Consider the following 19,024-nt stretch of genomic DNA (forward strand, 5'->3'; position numbering starts at 1 on the left):
CATGTGCAGAGCGTCAAAAATAGGATGTGATGACATCTGGGCAGGTGGGCGGAGCCTCCCGCAGCCGCCGCTTCCGGTTCGCCCAAACCGCTTAGAAACGGCTGAATACCATCACTGCTTGTTGCCACCACTTCTGTCAACTCTCAAACTTTGGGGGGGGAGGAGAGGAGAGGAAGGAATTGGTTGTAATGAATGGGGAATTTGCATGAATCTCCCAGTTCTGCTCAAATACATTTGCTCCTCTGAAAAAGGCTTCTCAATCAGTCCGTACAAAAATCATCACATTCTTAACCATCTTCTAAAATGGCTAAGATACCTTGTTTTGGGGAGGGAGTGGAAATCAAACACAGAGAAAATGGGTGGAGATCTCATTGCCAGTGAAACTATATGGTAGCTTTCAAAAGATTATGCACCATTTCCTTTATTAGATCCCCTATCCATGCAACTAGGTTGCAAATCTGGCTGGTTATTAAGTTCCCTGATGGATCACCTTAATTTATTCTCTTTTATTTGGCAGTGCATTTGAAGAGGTAGGAACCAACATCTCCACACAAGAAAGGCTCTGATGGCCAGCAACAACACCACCAGCATAGCACAAGCAAGGAAGCTGGTGGAACAGCTCAAAATGGAGGCAAATATCGACAGAATAAAGGTAAAAACCATTTAGCGCTCTAATGTAAATTTGGGGTGGGGTTGTTCTAAAGAGGTCTTGTAAAAACTTATGCCCCTCAGATGTATTGGTACTTGCTTACTATCTTCTCCAGACAGCACTCCCTTCAGAGGTGGTATTCAGCAGGTTCTGACCAGTTCTGGAGAACCGGTAGCGGAAATTTTGAGTAGTTTGGAGAACTGGTAAATACCACCTCTGACTGGCCCCACCCCCATCTATTCTCTGCCTCCCGAGTCCCAGCTGATCAGGAGGGAATGGGGATTTTTCAGTAATCTTCCCCTGGAGTGGCGAGGGAATGGAGATTTTACAGTATCCTTTTCCTGCCTGGCCCATCAAGCCATGCCCACCAAGCCATGCCACACCCAGAGAACCGGGAGTAAAAAAATTTGAATCCCACCACTGACTCCCTTTATTTTTTATCTACAGGTAGTCCTCGACTTACAAGCATTTGCTTAATGACCACTCAAAGTTATGACAAAAAGTGACTTATAACCCAGTCCTCACACAACCGTTGCAAGTCTCTACAGTTACATTATCAAACTTTGGGCACTTGGCAATCAGCAAATGTTTACAACAGTTGCAGTGTCCCTAGTCATTTGTGATCTTTCCAGGGAGTTTCCAACCCAATGATGGAAATCAAATTCATCTAACAACCATACGATTCACTTAACAATCTCAGTGATTCACTTAATGACTGCATCGTTTAGCAATGGAATTCTGGTCCCAGTTGTGGTCATAAGTCGAGAACTATCTGTATTGAAAAAAGCACTCTGAAAATTTATAAAGGATATTTTCATGTGAGAAAAAAAAAGTATTGCAATAATAAACTAATTTGTATGAAGCATATTGGTGACTCAGTGGCGAGTGCTTGGGGATAAATTAAGTACGGCAATCCCAAACTCTTTTGATTTCAATTTCAATACTGAAATTACCTTGGATATTCCATAGATTGTCTCAGTTGAGAGAGCAGACTGGGATTTGCTTTGATTTTGCAGGGTCTTTTGATATTGCTGGCCACACATCTTGTGGAAGCAAGTCATAGAGATGCAATAGTTCTACCATTTATCTATGGGGTGAATCCCCACAGTTAGCATTTGACATGATAGTTCTATTTGTCGCCATGGCACTTGTGAAATAAGGCCCTGCAGGTTTCACCTTTATATTTTTTCATATCCGTATGAAGTTGCTGGATGAGCTCATCTGAGAATTTTAACTGAAGCATCATCAGTCTGTGGTTGGCACCCAGCTGTACTTATCTTTGTCATCTGAGTCAAATGAATGAAAGCCAGTTTATTTTTATTTATTTTATTTTATTTTATTAAATTTCTATACCGCCCTTCTCCCGAAGGACTCAGGGCGGTGTACAGCCAAAATAAAACACAGAATATATACAATTAAAAGAATTTAAAAAGAACTATTACTATGTGGCCGATTATTAAAACATTTAAAAATTTAAAATATTATTAAAACCCCAATTTAAAACAGCTATTTATGCCAGTCCTGCTTGAATGAATAAATATGTTTTAAGCTCACGACGAAAGGTCCGAAGATCAGGCACTTGACGTAAGCCAGGGGGGAGTTCGTTCCAGAGTGTTGGTGCTCCCACAGAGAAGGCCCTACTCCTGGGGGCCGCCAGCCGACATTGTTTGGCGGACGGCACCCTGAGAAGGCCCTCTCTGTGAGAGCGTACGGGTCGGTGGGAGGCATAAGGTAGCAGCAGGCGGTCTCGTAAGTACCCGGGTCCTAAGCCATGGAGCGCTTTAAAGGTGGTAACCAGAATCTTGAAGCGCACCCGAAAGACTACAGGAAGCCAGTGCAGACTACGGAGCAGTGGTGTTACATGGGAGCCACGAACGGCTCCCGTTACCACTCGCGCAGCTGCATTCTGGACTAACTGCAGCCTCCGGGTGCACCTTCAGGGGCAGGGAGATAGCCATTCTGAGGCAGATTCCCAGACAGGTACGTGAAATGAGAAAGAAATATTACTTTTGTCAAGCAAATTGTACCAGAAGGGAGTAGGCTTCAGATGGCTGATACCAGAGGGATTGATGATTTTCCGGGAGGGCATTACGAAAAAAATTAGTACAATTGCGGAGGCTACGGCCTACGTGGAGGAACACAAAGCCCTCCTGGAATCAGATGACCCAGGAATTGAAGAAGGGGAGGTTATAGACCATGGGGCGGTGGCGGCTGCCGCTGTTGCGGCCCTGGAGTTGGGTCAGGCTGAACCCAGAGTTCTGAGATCCAAAATTAGGAAGTGATAAAGCTATTTGGTATTGTGCTGGTTTTCCTTATTCTCTTTTGTATGATATTCTGTTTATTCTTGACCCTTCTTTATTGCGTATGTAAGATTTGTAAACTTAGCTACTTCGTGTCACCTGCTTGCCATATGGCTGTTGTATGTGTTAAAAAATTTGAGTAAAATTCTTATCCTGCATAAGAAAAATGAAAATTTACCATACCTGATATGTATTTGTATAAACCTTTTTTGACCAATAAAAACTTTTTGAACAAAAAAAAAAAAAAAAAAAAATCATCACATTCTTAACCATCTTCTAAAATGGCTAAGATACCTTGTTTTGGGGAGGGAGTGGAAATCAAACACAGAAAAAATGGGTGGAGATCTCATTGCCAGTGAAACTATATGGTAGCTTTCAAAAGATTATGCACCATTTCCTTTATTAGATCCCCTATCCATGCAACTAGGTTGCAAATCTGGCTGGTTATTAAGTTCCCTGATGGATCACCTTAATTTATTCTCTTTTATTTGGCAGTGCATTTGAAGAGGTAGGAACCAACATCTCCACACAAGAAAGGCTCTGATGGCCAGCAACAACACCACCAGCATAGCACAAGCAAGGAAGCTGGTGGAACAGCTCAAAATGGAGGCAAATATCGACAGAATAAAGGTAAAAACCATTTAGCGCTCTAATGTAAATTTGGGGTGGGGTTGTTCTAAAGAGGTCTTGTAAAAACTTATGCCCCTCAGATGTATTGGTACTTGCTTACTATCTTCTCCAGACAGCACTCCCTTCAGAGGTGGTATTCAGCAGGTTCTGACCAGTTCTGGAGAACCGGTAGCGGAAATTTTGAGTAGTTTGGAGAACTGGTAAATACCACCTCTGACTGGCCCCACCCCCATCTATTCTCTGCCTCCCGAGTCCCAGCTGATCAGGAGGAATGGGGATTTTTCAGTAATCTTCCCCTGGAGTGGCGAGGGAATGGAGATTTTACAGTATCCTTTTCCTGCCTGGCCCATCAAGCCATGCCCACCAAGCCATGCCACACCCAGAGAACCGGGAGTAAAAAAATTTGAATCCCACCACTGACTCCCTTTATTTTTTATCTACAGGTAGTCCTCGACTTACAAGCATTTGCTTAATGACCACTCAAAGTTATGACAAAAAGTGACTTATAACCCAGTCCTCACACAACCGTTGCAAGTCTCTACAGTTACATTATCAAACTTTGGGCACTTGGCAATCAGCAAATGTTTACAACAGTTGCAGTGTCCCTAGTCATTTGTGATCTTTCCAGGGAGTTTCCAACCCAATGATGGAAATCAAATTCATCTAACAACCATACGATTCACTTAACAATCTCAGTGATTCACTTAATGACTGCATCGTTTAGCAATGGAATTCTGGTCCCAGTTGTGGTCATAAGTCGAGAACTATCTGTATTGAAAAAAGCACTCTGAAAATTTATAAAGGATATTTTCATGTGAGAAAAAAAAATGTATTGCAATAATAAACTAATTTGTATGAAGCATATTGGTGACTCAGTGGCGAGTGCTTGGGGATAAATTAAGTACGGCAATCCCAAACTCTTTTGATTTCAATTTCAATACTGAAATTACCTTGGATATTCCATAGATTGTCTCAGTTGAAAGAGCAGACTGGGATTTGCTTTGATTTTGCAGGGTCTTTTGATATTGCTGGCCACACATCTTGTGGAAGCAAGTCATAGAGATGCAATAGTTCTACCATTTATCTATGGGGTGAATCCCCACAGTTAGCATTTGACATGATAGTTCTATTTGTCGCCATGGCACTTGTGAAATAAGGCCCTGCAGGTTTCACCTTTATATTTTTTCATATCCGTATGAAGTTGCTGGATGAGCTCATCTGAGAATTTTAACTGAAGCATCATCAGTCTGTGGTTGGCACCCAGCTGTACTTATCTTTGTCATCTGAGTCAAATGAATATAAGCCAGTTTATTTTTATTTATTTTATTTTATTTTATTAAATTTCTATACCGCCCTTCTCCCGAAGGACTCAGGGCGGTGTACAGCCAAAATAAAACACAGAATATATACAATTAAAAGAATTTAAAAAGAACTATTACTGTGCGGCCGATTATTAAAACATTTAAAAATTTAAAATATTATTAAAACCCCAATTTAAAAACAACTATTTATGCCAGTCCTGCTTGAATGAATAAATATGTTTTAAGCTCACGACGAAAGGTCCGAAGATCAGGCACTTGACGTAAGCCAGGGGGGAGTTCGTTCCAGAGTGTTGGTGCTCCCACAGAGAAGGCCCTACTCCTGGGGGCCGCCAGCCGACATTGTTTGGCGGACGGCACCCTGAGAAGGCCCTCTCTGTGAGAGCGTACGGGTCGGTGGGAGGCATAAGGTAGCAGCAGGCGGTCTCGTAAGTACCCGGGTCCTAAGCCATGGAGCGCTTTAAAGGTGGTAACCAGAATCTTGAAGCGCACCCGAAAGACTACAGGAAGCCAGTGCAGACTACGGAGCAGTGGTGTTACATGGGAGCCACGAACGGCTCCCGTTACCACTCGCGCAGCTGCATTCTGGACTAACTGCAGCCTCCGGGTGCACCTCAAGGGCAGCCCCATGTAGAGAGCATTGCAATAATCCAGCCGAGACGTAACCAGAGCGTGAGTGACCGTGCATAAGGCATCCCGGTCAAGGAAGGGACGCAACTGGCGAACCAAGCGAACTTGGTAAAAGGCCCTCCTGGTGACGGCCGCCAGATGTTCATCAAAGGACAGCCGACCATCCAGGAGGACGCCCAAGTTGCGAACCACCTCCTTTGGGGCCACTAACTCGCCCCCAACAGTCAGCTGCGGGTGCAGCTGACTGTACCGGGGTGCCGGCATCCACAGCCACTCCGTCTTGGAGGGATTGAGCTTGAGTCTGTTTCTCCCCATCCAGACCCGTACGGCTTCCAGGCACCGGGACAGCACTTTGACCGCTTCGTTGGGGTGGTCCGGGGTGGAAAAGTACAGCTGAGTATCATCAGCGTACAGATGATAACTCACCCCGAAACCACTGATGACCTCACCCAGCGGCTTCATGTAGATATTGAACAGGGTAGGCGAGAGAATCGACCCCTGCGGTACCCCACAAGTGAGGCACCTCGAGGACGACCTCTGCCCCCCTGTCAACACCGTCTGCGACCGGTCGGAGAGATAGGAGGAGAACCACCGATAAACGGTGCCTCCCACTCCCAACCCCTCCAACCGGCGCAGCAAGATACCATACCATCTACACCATGTCCTTGTTGAGTTTGGGGCCCAATTCAACATGCTACTTTGACTTTTAAAGTTCTAAACAGGGCATGAAGAGACATGCTATCCCAGACAAATTGCCTAGATGTGGATTCTCCTTATATAGTATTAGAAATAGATTATCGGTCAGTCTTTCTGAACTGATACTCTCCTGTTATATTTTAACTGCATCTTCTGGAATCCCCAGCCACTATAAAGAAAGATATCAACCATCCTTAACCTAAGTGCTTCCCAGATTGGTCAAGTTCTAGAATTCTCAGTAATCACCATGTTAATTAGGTCATTCTGGGAATTGGGTGAGATGGAGTGGAGTGGAGAAGGTTCCCCTGTCCACATGCATAAACGTGTGTGAAAGAGCATCCCCATATTCATGAGGGGCGTGATGTCTTAATAGTTAAAGACAGGGGTGAAATGTAAAATTTGTTACTACCAGTTCTGTGGGTGTGGCTTGGTGGGGGGCGAATATGACTGGGTGGATGTGGCCAACTTTTGTTGTTGTTGTTGTTATTTACTTTTAAAAGCATTTTTTCTACAACCTCTTCAGCCGAGGAGGCCGAGTAAAAAAAATGCTTTTAAAAGCCTGTGATGATCAGGCAATTCAGCTGGGATCGCCAGAGGAAAAAAAGCTTTTAAAGGGTTCTCATGATCCCAGCTAAGTTGCCTGATCGCCAGAACCTTTCAAAAGCATTTTTAAAATCTCTTCAGCCGAAGAGGTTGTAGAAAAAATGCTTTTAAAGGGTTCTGATGATCCCAGCTGAGTTGCGCGATCATCAGAGGCTTTTTTTTTACTTTTAAAAGCAATTTTTTCAGAAGAAAAAATGCTTTTAAAAGTTAAAAAAAACCCCTCTGATGATCACACGGCTCAGCTGGGGCGGGGGGAGGGGGAGGGGATTTTTGCTACCAGTTCTCCGAACCACCCGCCACCATCGCTACCGGATCAGGCGATCCAGTCCAAACCGGGAGCATTTCACCCCTGGTTAAAGACCTTAAGCTTGTCAGCCTGGGGTCAAACCTGACAGCCTGGGGTCAAAGCCCAGGTGCTGTGCAACAGAATGAGTTTCCGTTACTTGTCTCAGCTCCTGCCAACCTAGCAGTTCAAAAACATGCAAATGCGAGTAGATAAATAGGTACCACTTTGGTGGGAAGCAGTGGTGGGTTTCTACCGGTTCGCTCCAGTTCAGGCAAACCAGTAGTGGCGGTGGCGGGAGGCTCCACCCACCCACCTGGATGTCATCACAGACGCTCTGTGTATGCGCAGAAGGGTCTGCACATAAGCAGAAGCGCCGCAAGCGAGCAAAGCAAGCGTGCAAGCGCACTCCCGGTTCTGAATCAGTAGGGAAGGTAAGAAGAACCCACTACTGGTGGGAAGGTAATGGCATTCCGGGCACTTCAGCTTATAGTCATACTGGCCACATGACCATGGAAGTATCTGGACAATGCTGGATCCCTCGGCTAGGAAATGGAGATGAGCACTGCTCTCTATAGAGTCCAACTTAAATGAATTGAGGAAACCTTTACCTTCATAATTATTCACATGGGCCATCTGTTCTCTCACCTTTTCATGGACAGCAGCTACACCCTTATATGTTTACATGGACCTAAAACTAGGTCCTCACACATTCACTTCATGAAGAAATGTTTGTGGGCACAGCAATTTGGCACCTCTTTGCTGTGAGCCTCCCGCTTTCCCACCACCCTATCCTTAAACCATGGGGGATAAATGGCAGCAATTCAAAAATAACAGGAAAATATTTTGCGGTTGTGAAATAAAGATGGTCCTCCAGAATTTGTTTGTTACTCACAGCAAGTAGGGAGACGGTCTGGGTGAGTTTGAGGCTCAGGATAGGCCTCTCCCCTTGGCGAGCCAGGCCAGCTATGTGGATTTCATTTCTTGTATAACATAAGTGGAAAAAAAGAAGGAATTATATTGCGTCAAAGTGTTAGTAACTTTTCCATATAGACCCTTAATTTGGAAATCTTGAAATTTTTCACCATGTGGTCTATCCCTGTCAGAGAAAAATCTCACTTATCAATGACTCTGTCTGGAACGTTAATCTTTTTGATCCCCTAATAGCTCTGATTGGAATCTGAAAGAGCCCAGCCCTGAGGTTTGATATAGTTAGCCTCACATGCAAAAGCTCCAGATTGTACAGTCTCGCTCTCTTCTCCATCGGTTGCTATAGCAACTGCAAGCCTCACCAGTGAAGCTTGGCATCTTTACAAAGAGGGCTAGAAGCACCTTGCGTATGAAAAACCTGCCACTTGCACACAAAAGCAGCAATCCCAAACTGCAACCGATGGCACTTGATCTGGGAAATGGTGTATGCTCTTTTGGAGGCATGGGGTGGGGTGTTTGAGTCTCCCAAACATAAACCTCTTTAAGATTGTATGGGCATTTTAAATTTAGAGCAGGCTAAATTGCTGCACCCCTGCACTCTCCTCAAGATTGGGCTAAGACAGGTGGATGAGTAAAAAACAGTTTTTTAAGCACTGGTGGGAAATGCTTAAGATTTAAGGAAATCAGTTCTGGGCTCTGAAAAGAGAACGGGAGAGGTGTGTGTGTGTGTGTGTGTGTTGCTTCTGGGAGGAACAGGTTGCCCACAACTTGCAGGGAAATGCAGAGTCACCTCCAGGATAATGAGTGGGCCACAAGCAAAACTGCTAGGATCAACTCAGTCCACACGGATGTGCCTACAGCTGCACCACTGGCCCTTCAGTCCCTCAGTGTCCTTCCGTTTGATTCCTTCGGGACATCCCTCTCTTGACTTCTCTTCCCATTTATCACTCCATTGTCAATGTGGTCAACCATGGCTCTGTCCCAGCAAGCCATGCCTCCGAAAGGGCATCCTCGGGGAACTGTCAAAATGGCAGCCAGAACAACGCAATTGAACCCCTGCCATTTATTTACACAGATCACATACAGTGCACGTCAAAAAAAGGAGGTAGAGCAAGACTTTATCCCCTTTGACACTCTGCAAATGTCCCTGAACCCCTCAAGCCTTTGTCCCCAAGAGTTTTGCTGTTTGAAAACTGCCAGCCAGGCAAGATGGATGGGTCAAGCAGGGAATTGGCCTTGAGTCGTTGCGCAGCCGCAAGAGACTTAGGGTTCACTCCCTCTAAATTCTGTGGGATTTTATCCGTTTGTTCCCCAGAGAAGGCAAACAATCTAGGGAGATTCCCGTATTACAGGCAGAATAAAGTAGTCTGCATATACTGATTTGGTTGCTTGCACCTTGTATTTGCTTTTATTTATTTATTTATTTAATCATATTTATATACCGCCCTATCTCCCGAAGGACTCAGGGCGGTTTACAGGCACTTAAAAATACATAAATACAGTATAAAAACAATTAAAAAACTTATTCAAAAAGCCCGTTAATTAAAACATACAAATAAAACCCAATTAAAACCCATAAATTTAAAATCTAGCTCAGTCCTGCACAATTAAATAAGTATGTTTTAAGCCCGCGGCGAAAGGTCCGAAGGTCCGGAAGCTGACGGAGTCCGGGGGGTAGTTCGTTCCAAAGGGTGGGAGCCCCCACAGAGAAGGCCCTTCCCCTGGGCGTCGCCAGACGACATTGCCTCGCTGACGGCACCCTGAGGAGACCCTCTCTATGAGAGCGCATGGGTCGGTGAGAGGTATTCGGTAGCAGTAGGCGGTCCCGTAAATAACCCGGCCCAATGCCATGGAGCGCTTTAAAGGTGGTCACCAAAACCTTGAAGCGCACCCGGAAGGCCACCCGGAAGGCTTTGCCAAGACTTCTGGTCTGCCTCTCTAGGGGAAGCAGCTCAGTTGGTCATCACTTGCCAACGGCTTACCAACATATCACCTGAGCACCTCTTTAGTGGCAGAGGAAGAAATCCAGTCAGACTCCCCTTCTTGTAGCATCAGAAACCTGTTGCTTCATTAAACTAGCATTTTGCACCCAGATCCAACATTCTTCCACAAACCCTGATTTAGTATATGTATGCGTTAGAAAAAGAGAAGGAAGAAATGAAGCTAACTTTTAAATGCCAAGAACAATATGGGAATTGGGACTGGCTTAGGGTACACAGTCCCTTGAGTTTAATTGGCTCTGATCCATTTGCAGGAGCAGGGAAACTGGGGCCAAAGAAGAATTGCAAGAAATGTAGGGATCCAGATGGGCTATTTTTCTTGACCTTAATATGAATTAAAATGAGAGAAGATTTTTAATCCTTTCTCCCCTGAAAAAGGAGAGGTGGCTTTCAACGATCTTTGTAGCAGATGAAATGCCAGTATAAGGGAATATGCATTTGCCTTTTTGAAAAAAAAGGCAGCTTGTGGCACATACATGCTTAACATCACCTTAGATCCTGTTGGCACAAAAGGTCATTTTCATTTTGTGCAGATAACTTAAAAAGTGTGTAAACTCAACTTCTTCATTTGGATGAGACACCACAGATCAGCATCTAAAAGTTCAGTTTCCTAACTTGAGCAAGACACTGTTGAAAAGTGTGAGTCCTGTGTGAGTCACTTGGTGACAAGATTCGCACATGCTAAACCCCAAATCTGTGCTAATGAGCCATGGTTGAAGAGTTCCCATAACACTATGCCTCCACAAACCATACTGTAGTTTAACATTGGTGGCCTGGTAAGCGCAAGTTGCTGGGGTCAAAGAAAGAAGGATCCTGGCATTGCAAGATATGTGAGAATCGCGATGAGCTCAAAGAAATGAGTTTGTGCAAGATCACTAAGCTAAAACAAGGCATACTACATCAAGGTTTAGCAAAATGAACTTCCGCTAGTCTTTCTTTTAAGAATGTATTTGGCACCGATAAAGGAGAATATTTGTAGCTCAGGGTTGAAATATGGGGTCCTTGGAGCTCTCTGGGCTTGGTTGTTTTCTTGCGGATATTTCATTATCCAAACTAGATAACATCATCAGTGCTCTAGTTTGGGTAATAAAACATATTCAAGAAAACAACCAAGCTAATAGAATAGAATAGAATAGAATAGAATAGAATAACAGAGTTGGAAGGGACCTTGGAGGTCTTCTAGCCCAACCCCCTGCTTAGGCACTACACCACTTCAAATGGTTATCTAATCTCTTCTTAAAAACTTCCAGTGTTGGAGCATTTACAACTTCTGGAGGCAAGTTGTTCCACTGATTAATTGTTCTATCTGGAAATTTCAACTTAGTTCTAAGCTGCTTCTCTCCTTGATTAGTTTCCACCCATTGCTTCTTGTCCTGCCTTCAGGTGCTTTGGAGACTAGCTTGACTCCCTCTTCTTGGTGGCAGCCCCTGAGATATTGGAGCACTGTTATCGTGTCAAACCCCCACCCCCCGTCCTTCTTTTCATTAAACTAGACATATCCAGTTCCTGCAACCGTTCTTCATATGTTTTAGCCCACAGTCCCAGGGGTGAAATCTAAAAAAAATTTCCTACCAGTTCTGTGGGCATGGCTTAATTGGTGGGCGTGGCCAATTACAATAAATAATAAAAATAATAAAGTACACAAAACAATCAGAGGTACCAAAACCCAACTTTCACACTTTACACACACATAACCTAACTGATACACACAATGTAAAAGCAGCTGTACTTCACCCAAAATGGTCCCTGCAACAAGCAGGAACCTCACACAGTCACAAAAAGCTCAAAAACCAACTTTCACACTTTACACACACATAACACAACACAACACAACTGACTCACACACACACACACAAAATGCCACATACCGCTTTGTGAGATTTTGTGTGTCTGTGTAGTTAGAGTGAAACACTACAGAAACACACCAAATCTCAGAAAGCTGCACAAAAATTTTATTTTATTATTTTATTTTATTTATATTTTTTAGATAAAAGCAGCTAAATTTAAAACTTCCTTAACTTTAAATTGCTGTCAAAAAAAACTCCTTAAAAAAAAACCAATTAACTATTTTTTAAAGCTTACCCCCCCCACCTTACTTCCCAATTGAAGGCAGGCAGATTGAGTTGCTCACCGATGAGATGGATTGCAGGCAGGCAGATTCAGTTGCTAGCTGATGCAGTTGATTGCAGCAGCCGAAGCAAGGCTTAGCGAGCCCTAAAGAAACAGCAAATAGGCAAGTGGGGTTGATTGCGTGGGCATGGGCAAGGGATGTTGTAAGAAGTTGTAAAAGCCTGTGATGATCAGGCAACTCAGCTGGGATCGCCAGAGAGAAAAAAGCTTTTAAAGAGTACTGACGATTCCAGCTGAGCTGCTCGATCATCAGAGGCTTTTTTTTTACTTTTAAAAGCATTTTTTTCGGCCAAAGAAAAAATGCTTTGAAAAGTTAAAAAAATAAAACTCTGATGATCACGCGGCTCAGCTGGGGTGGGGTGGGGGCAGGGATTTTTGCTACCGGTTCTCCAATACCCGCCGCCATTGCTACCGGATCGGGTGATCCAGCCCAAACCAGGTGCATTTCACCCCTGCACAGTCCCCTAGAACACAAATGACTCTTCAGTTAATTTGATGTTTCCTTGTCAAACTGGCTGCACATCTTTGCAATTTAAGAACAGCTACTCTGGAATATCAAAAGAGCATAAACCATATTTTTATTTGCAGGTATCCAAAGCTGCAGCAGACCTGATGGCGTACTGTGAAGCCCATGCCAAGGAAGACCCCTTATTAACTCCTGTCCCTGCTTCAGAAAATCCATTTAGAGAGAAGAAGTTCTTCTGTGCCATTCTGTAAATCTCACAGGAACCTGACTCCTATTTGGGCTACCCTGGACACTGATGTAGAGATTTTTCAGCAACGTGGACCAGTTTCTAGAGTCCACTTACTTTAAGAAAAATATATCAAACCACCTGGAAGTTTACAGAGAAGTGCATGATTTAAAAAAAAAAGTGAATTCCTGCCTTCTTTGGAGAACGAGTTAATAACGATGTTGACCTACATCAAGAGGCTAAAGATCTTGACATCTGCAGAGTTGCCTTGAGGAGGAGGAGGGAGGGGGGGAAATGTGTAAAAGTGTACATTTAATTTTCACTTTTGCTCTGGCCAAGCCAAACTCTATTGGCTTTCTCTGAAACAAAAATGAGGGTGCACAGAGCAAGGTTGCAAATGACGCAATGGGGTATGTGTATGTAACCTCGATTATTTTGTTTTGCTTTTCCCAAATGTCACTCTTATTTATGTTGAAATGTAAAATAATTGCAATGGATTCAATTTATTCTAACGTTCCTTAGTGTGGAGTATTGTGCGTATTTAGCATCTTAGAGTAGTGCCACATAAGGGGGTGGGGTGGGGTGGGCAGGGATCCAATCGCAGTAGCCTATCAGTCTAAACATTTTATCAAAGGTTTAGTTGAGACCGTCTCCTAGCTTTTCACAAGCCTTCAGGGCTGTCTTGTGCATTCCTAGCATACTTAGTATTGCTGTTTTCTAACATTTGTATTTGGTAGCTTTTGTTCTGCTAGTAAAATGTATGTTGTGTTGGATTCTGCGGGTTTTCTTTTTTTAAAAAATTGTATCCCACCTTTATTAGTTTTATAAATCGCTCAAGGCAGGGAACATACCTAATACTCCTTCCACTCTTCCTATTTTCCTAAAACAATATCAGCCCTGTGAGGTAAGTTGGGCTGAGAGAGAGTGACTGGCCCAAAGTCACCCAGATTGCTATCATGCCTAAAACGGACCTAGAACTCACACTGCTCGTTTCTAGCCTGGTACCTTAATCACTAGATCAAACTGTTCTCTTCACTTATTTTCCAGTATTTTCTGCTATTAATCAAGAGTGAGCAAATTTCAACCTTAACAGATTTGCTTTGATGGTAAACCACGCAAACGCATATTGTACAGAACACAACCAATATGCGTTTTAATACAAGGCTTAAATAATAGCGAGAGAAATGCAGAAATGCAGTTACTATCTGAGTTCACATGCTATAATTGCCTGTAGTTAACTGGTTTATTCAGTTAATGTTCTGAGTTAACCTGAGATAATAAAGTATACCGATGTAAAACTGACAACATGGATTGGTTCACACAGTATACTGAGCTAAAAAAAGGGTTGTAATTCAGTTTGTTCCGTGAAAGCATGTTTGTCTCAGGATTGGAATACAGGAATTGAAGAATGAAATAATAAGAGAAAATTGACAGCAGAATCAATTATCCAGACACATGGAAGCTAAACTGCCATCTATTGGGGATGCTTTAAGTTTGATTTCTGCATTAAATAAGAGATGGGTCTCAATTTGCCCTTTCTATTGTAAGATTCTTTGTAAGCAAGAATATACAGTAGACATATGTCTTCAGTTTTCCAGATGCTACTCAATTGCAGCTGCTAAATGTTCCAGCCAACATGGCTAAAGATGAGCAACACTCAAGAGTTGGGGTTCAAATCTCTGCTTTAAAGCAGTGTATCCCAACCTGAGTAACTTTAAGATGTGTGGACTTCAATTCCCAGAATTTCTCAACCAGTATGCTGACTGGAGAATTCTGGGGGTACATCTTAAAGTTGCTGAGGTGGTGAAACTCTGCTTTAAGGTCTCCTTACGGTCGCAAGTATTTGGCCAAATGTGCTGACAGAATGTCTTCACACAAAACAGCATTTCCTGCCCATACCAGGTGCGTAATTGGTTATGATCCACTTGGTTGCCCATCCTACTGGAATTAGAAAGTCAGTGAGAACTGCAGACCAATACTTCTAAAAGCTGAATAAGTAATTCCTTCTTGCTCATCAAGGAAATCTTGGCAGTTTATGTCGCCTCAGACTCCTTTTCTTAATTTTTGGTGTTTCTTCTGTGCCAGTGGTGGATTGCTACCGGTTCACACTGGATCGGACAAACCGGTAGCAGTAGCGGCGGGAGGCTCCACCCACCCACCCGGATGCTTCTGGACATGTGCAGAAGCCCCGTGCAGGCACACACGAACGAACCGGTAGCGACGGGATTTGGAACCTGCCCCTGTTCTGTGCTAAAAGGACAGTAAACATGTGTGCTGGGGATAGAAGAAGCAAGGAAGATCTGGTATATTTAATTAATGGTATATTTCATTTAGAAGCTCTTAAAAAGCAACGGGTAGCAAAACAACACACTCTTCCTATCAAACTAGGAGCTGATTGCTTTGCTTTCCCGCAGGGCTTTTCTCCTTGCAGGAAGATGGGGCACTGATTTAGTGAGGAGATCATTGACCTCTCAGTGGGGCTGGTTTTCCCAGGGGAGAAGCTGTAACCTAATTCGCTGCTGTTTCTTGCATTATTGTGCAAATGATGGCTGCTGGTTAGCCAAATGGGATTTAATCTGATTTTGTCCTTGGTCTTCTGTAAAATCCAGACCTTGCCTTGTGAGCAAAAATGCAAAATTAGCACGTTTTCATGCCTTGATTAGTGAGATATACCTCAGTTTAATTCTGTGCATTAAAGAACACTTACTAACACGATACAACCTACACACTTAATGTTTTATTACAATAGGAATTTAAATAACAAATCCAGTAATAATCATATACGTACACGTACATAGACCAGGATTTTTTTCTTTCGCAATCAGCAACATTATATAAAATGCAAAATAAATATATGCCTCCAAAAATGCAGGTTAATCAACAATCACAGAAAAATGGCCCAAAGTCAACAACAATAGCACTTAGACTTATATACTGCTTCATAATAGAATAGAATAGAATAGAATAGAATAGAATAGAATAGAATAGAATAGAATAGAATAGAATAGAATAGAATAGAATAAAAAAATTTTATTGGCCAAGTGTGATTGGACACACAAGGAATTTGTCTTGGTGCATATGCTCTCAGTGTACATAAAAGAAAAGATATGTTCATCAAGGTACAACATTTACAACACAAATGATGGTCAATATATCAATATAAATCATAAGGATTGCCAGCAACAAAGTTACAGTCATAAGTGCATAAGTCATAATGCTTCACAACACTCTCTAAGCGGTTTACAGAATCAGCATATTGCCCCAACAATCTGGGTCTTCATTTTACCAACCATTTTACCGGAAGGATAAAAGGCTGAGTCAACCTTGAGACAGTCAGAATCAAATCCTGATAGTGGGCAGAGTCAATCTGCCATACTGCATTCTAACCACTGGACCACCAATCAGAAAACTACCTAGACCAGGGGTCTCCAACCTTGGTCCCTTTAAGACTTGTGGACTTCAACTCCCAGAGTTCCTCAGCCAGTTTTGCTGACTCACCCAAACCTCTCATTCCATTTCAGACCTTAAAAGTATCTTAAAGGTTAGGATTCTATACTAGTTGTTTCTTAGCCACAATTTGTTACATGAGCCAGCTGTTTGAATTTACACAAGCCAGAAACCGTGGTTTTCAAATTATAACATTAGGATTCATAAAACAAAACCAAAAAAAAAATTACATTATTTTTATGTTTGTGTTGTGTGCATTCAATCTATCAGTCCAATTAGAATGATTGCACACTATGCCAAGTTAAAATGTGACTGACCAGTTCATATGTGTTTACACAAGCTTAGCCAGATCAGGTAACTAGCAATTTCATTTGCAAATATAGCAAGTTTTATTAATGTCAACCATGGTTAGTTGTTTTCTTTTTGTGGCATTGCAGGTTGTGCTAAACTAGCCCAATTGGCTAGCTTATTTGAATTCCTAAAACTTCATTGATTGGATAACCAGGCTAATGTGTACGTGCAGCCAAGATTTGCAGAAAGTCAGTATATTTAATGGTCTAATGCAGGACTGTCAAACTCAGGGCCCGCAGGCTGGATGTGTCATGTGCTGGCCACGCCCATGCCCGGTTTAGCGAAAGCGGGATAAGTTGCAATACAACACGTGACACCATGGTGACGACGCAAGTCTGACACCCCTGGTCTAATGTGTTGTGTTAATCCATTTAAATGAATAAACTCAGATCAAATAAACCATGGGGTGGTATATTACAGGAAAAAAAGTCTTCTAGAACCAAACTTTAGGCCTGGTAACTTTTCTTGAAACTTACGCATTATTTTGAATAACCTTCCCAAACCATCCCAGATGTGATGACAAATATATGGCAATACATCTGGAGCAGCACAAATTGACTAGCTGTAATGTAGTACTAGAGTCCAGTTAAGTATTAAAGTTCTTGCCATATTGTGTAACATCTTGCACAGTTAACTACTAACAGTAAGTTATAGTAGGAAACAGCCGGCAGGTTGAGAAAAAGCCCTCTGGAATATCATTCAGACTGGGAGGGAAGAAGAGGCAGATGATGTCTGCAATATTTCATGGCGTCTTATATGCCGTATTTGTTAATGTAAGAGTCAGTGTTTTGTTACTTTCAGCTACTTGGAGAGAAATTCTGATGGAAAAGCTACTTGTTAAAACAAAGAAAACCAAGAGCCTAATTGTAGGCTATCATATATGCTTACTGAAATTAGTCAGCCCAGTGAAAAAAAAGTTCAAAAGAATCTCCCATTCAGATGATCCACAGGTACACTGCAGGGTATGGAGGGAGCTTATGCAATGTCTTGGACCTTCTTGGAATTTCCTTCTCCCCACCCCCAATCTGTTTTCAAAATGATGGATTATATTGTATGTGTTTTCAAGTTTTTCCTACAAACTAACTTAACTGTTAATGTGGATATTTACTTGAAGGCAGACTTAAATTCCCGTCTGAAACCCTAAATCCAGAGTAGGCAACTTGGCGTTCTGACTGTACTTCATATCATCCCTTATCAAGTTGGCCAGCTGTTGAGAAGAGCTGAAATCCAATTATTTGGAGAATGCCTGCTCACTTGCCCGTTCTGGAAACCACATTCTGGAAAGCAAAAGCTGTACTTAAGACTGCATGCCTCAGCCAATATTGCTTCTGTCTACAAAAACAGGGGAAAATCTAGTCATACCATAGGCCCTGGATATATCACTCTGTATCTGACGGATCTAAGCACGTTGTCAGCAACTTTCTTCTGATCATATAAAAGATCTTCAGGAAGATGGTTGCTGTGCACTTCATATATAAATTAATACCTTGCTGTGATGCTACTACTTTGCATAACTGGAACATATATCTATTTAAAACTGCAAACTTCAGGGAAAGCCCTCTAGTGGGTAATTTAGGTAAATGCCAATTAATCAACTCACAGCAACTACAGAGGATCATAGTTCACAAATCACACTAAATTAGCTAAACAACCCTCAATGGCCTGGTTCGGGCATTACACTAAGCTCCAAACTGTGATTTACAATGTCTTGATGTACACAAAATGCATAATATGACTTCACTTTGAATGGCAGCATTTAAGGGGCTGCCATAAAAAAAGAGGGGGCCAACTTATTCTCCAACGCACCTGAAGGCAGGACAAGAAGCAATGAATGGAAACTAATCAAGGAGGGAAGCAACCTAGAACTAAAGAGAAATTTTCCTGGCAGTGAGAACAATTAATCAGAATTGCTTTCAGAAGTTGTTGGTGCTCCATCACTGGAGGTTTTTAAGATGAGATTGGAGAGCCACCTCTCTGAAATACTATAGGGTCCCCTGTTTGAGCAGAAGGTTGGACTAGAAGACCTCCAATGTCCCTTCCAACTTGTTATTCTGTTAATATATTGTCCAAACCAATAATAGTGATGTGTAAATCATGGGGTTTTTAGTGGTGGTGGTGGGGAGAAACTTGTGGTCCACCCCCCTATTTTATTTACAACCCAAAAGCTACCATCAATTCCTTGTGTGTCCAATCACACTTGGCCAATAAATTCTATTCTATTCTATTCTATTCTATTCTATTCTATTCTATTCTATTCTATTCTATTCTATTCTATGTGATAAAGCTTTGGGGGGGGGCATTAATAGTTACTGTTTGCGAACAGTAGAACATTTAAAATTCCTCCATAACCTTTACAATTACCTA

General features: G+C 42.5%; 1 protein-coding gene across 1 annotated transcript; it reads left to right on the top strand.

Annotated features, from left to right (window-relative positions):
• The first annotated feature begins 3,424 nt into the window (after nucleotides 1–3,424).
• Nucleotides 3,425–13,635, top strand: GNG2 (G protein subunit gamma 2). The gene is made up of 2 exons (XM_058163065.1): nucleotides 3,425–3,579; nucleotides 12,759–13,635. Exons 1-2 carry the CDS (start codon nucleotides 3,493–3,495, stop codon nucleotides 12,885–12,887), a joined length of 216 nt encoding a protein of 71 aa, XP_058019048.1. The 5' UTR covers nucleotides 3,425–3,492; the 3' UTR covers nucleotides 12,888–13,635.
• The last annotated feature ends 5,389 nt before the right edge of the window (nucleotides 13,636–19,024 follow it).

This window comes from Ahaetulla prasina, chromosome 1 (genome assembly GCF_028640845.1).
Source record: "Ahaetulla prasina isolate Xishuangbanna chromosome 1, ASM2864084v1, whole genome shotgun sequence".
NCBI lineage: Eukaryota > Metazoa > Chordata > Lepidosauria > Squamata > Colubridae > Ahaetulla > Ahaetulla prasina.

What these genes read in the sequence shown, in the direction of transcription:
- GNG2 (XM_058163065.1), top strand. Translation starts at nt 3,493, where the DNA reads ATGGCCAGCAACAACACCACCAGCATAGCACAAGCAAGGAAGCTGGTG. An exon ending in CAAATATCGACAGAATAAAG is followed by an intron (nt 3,580 to 12,758) that starts GTAAAAACCATT and finishes TTTTATTTGCAG; the next exon opens with GTATCCAAAGCTGCAGCAGA.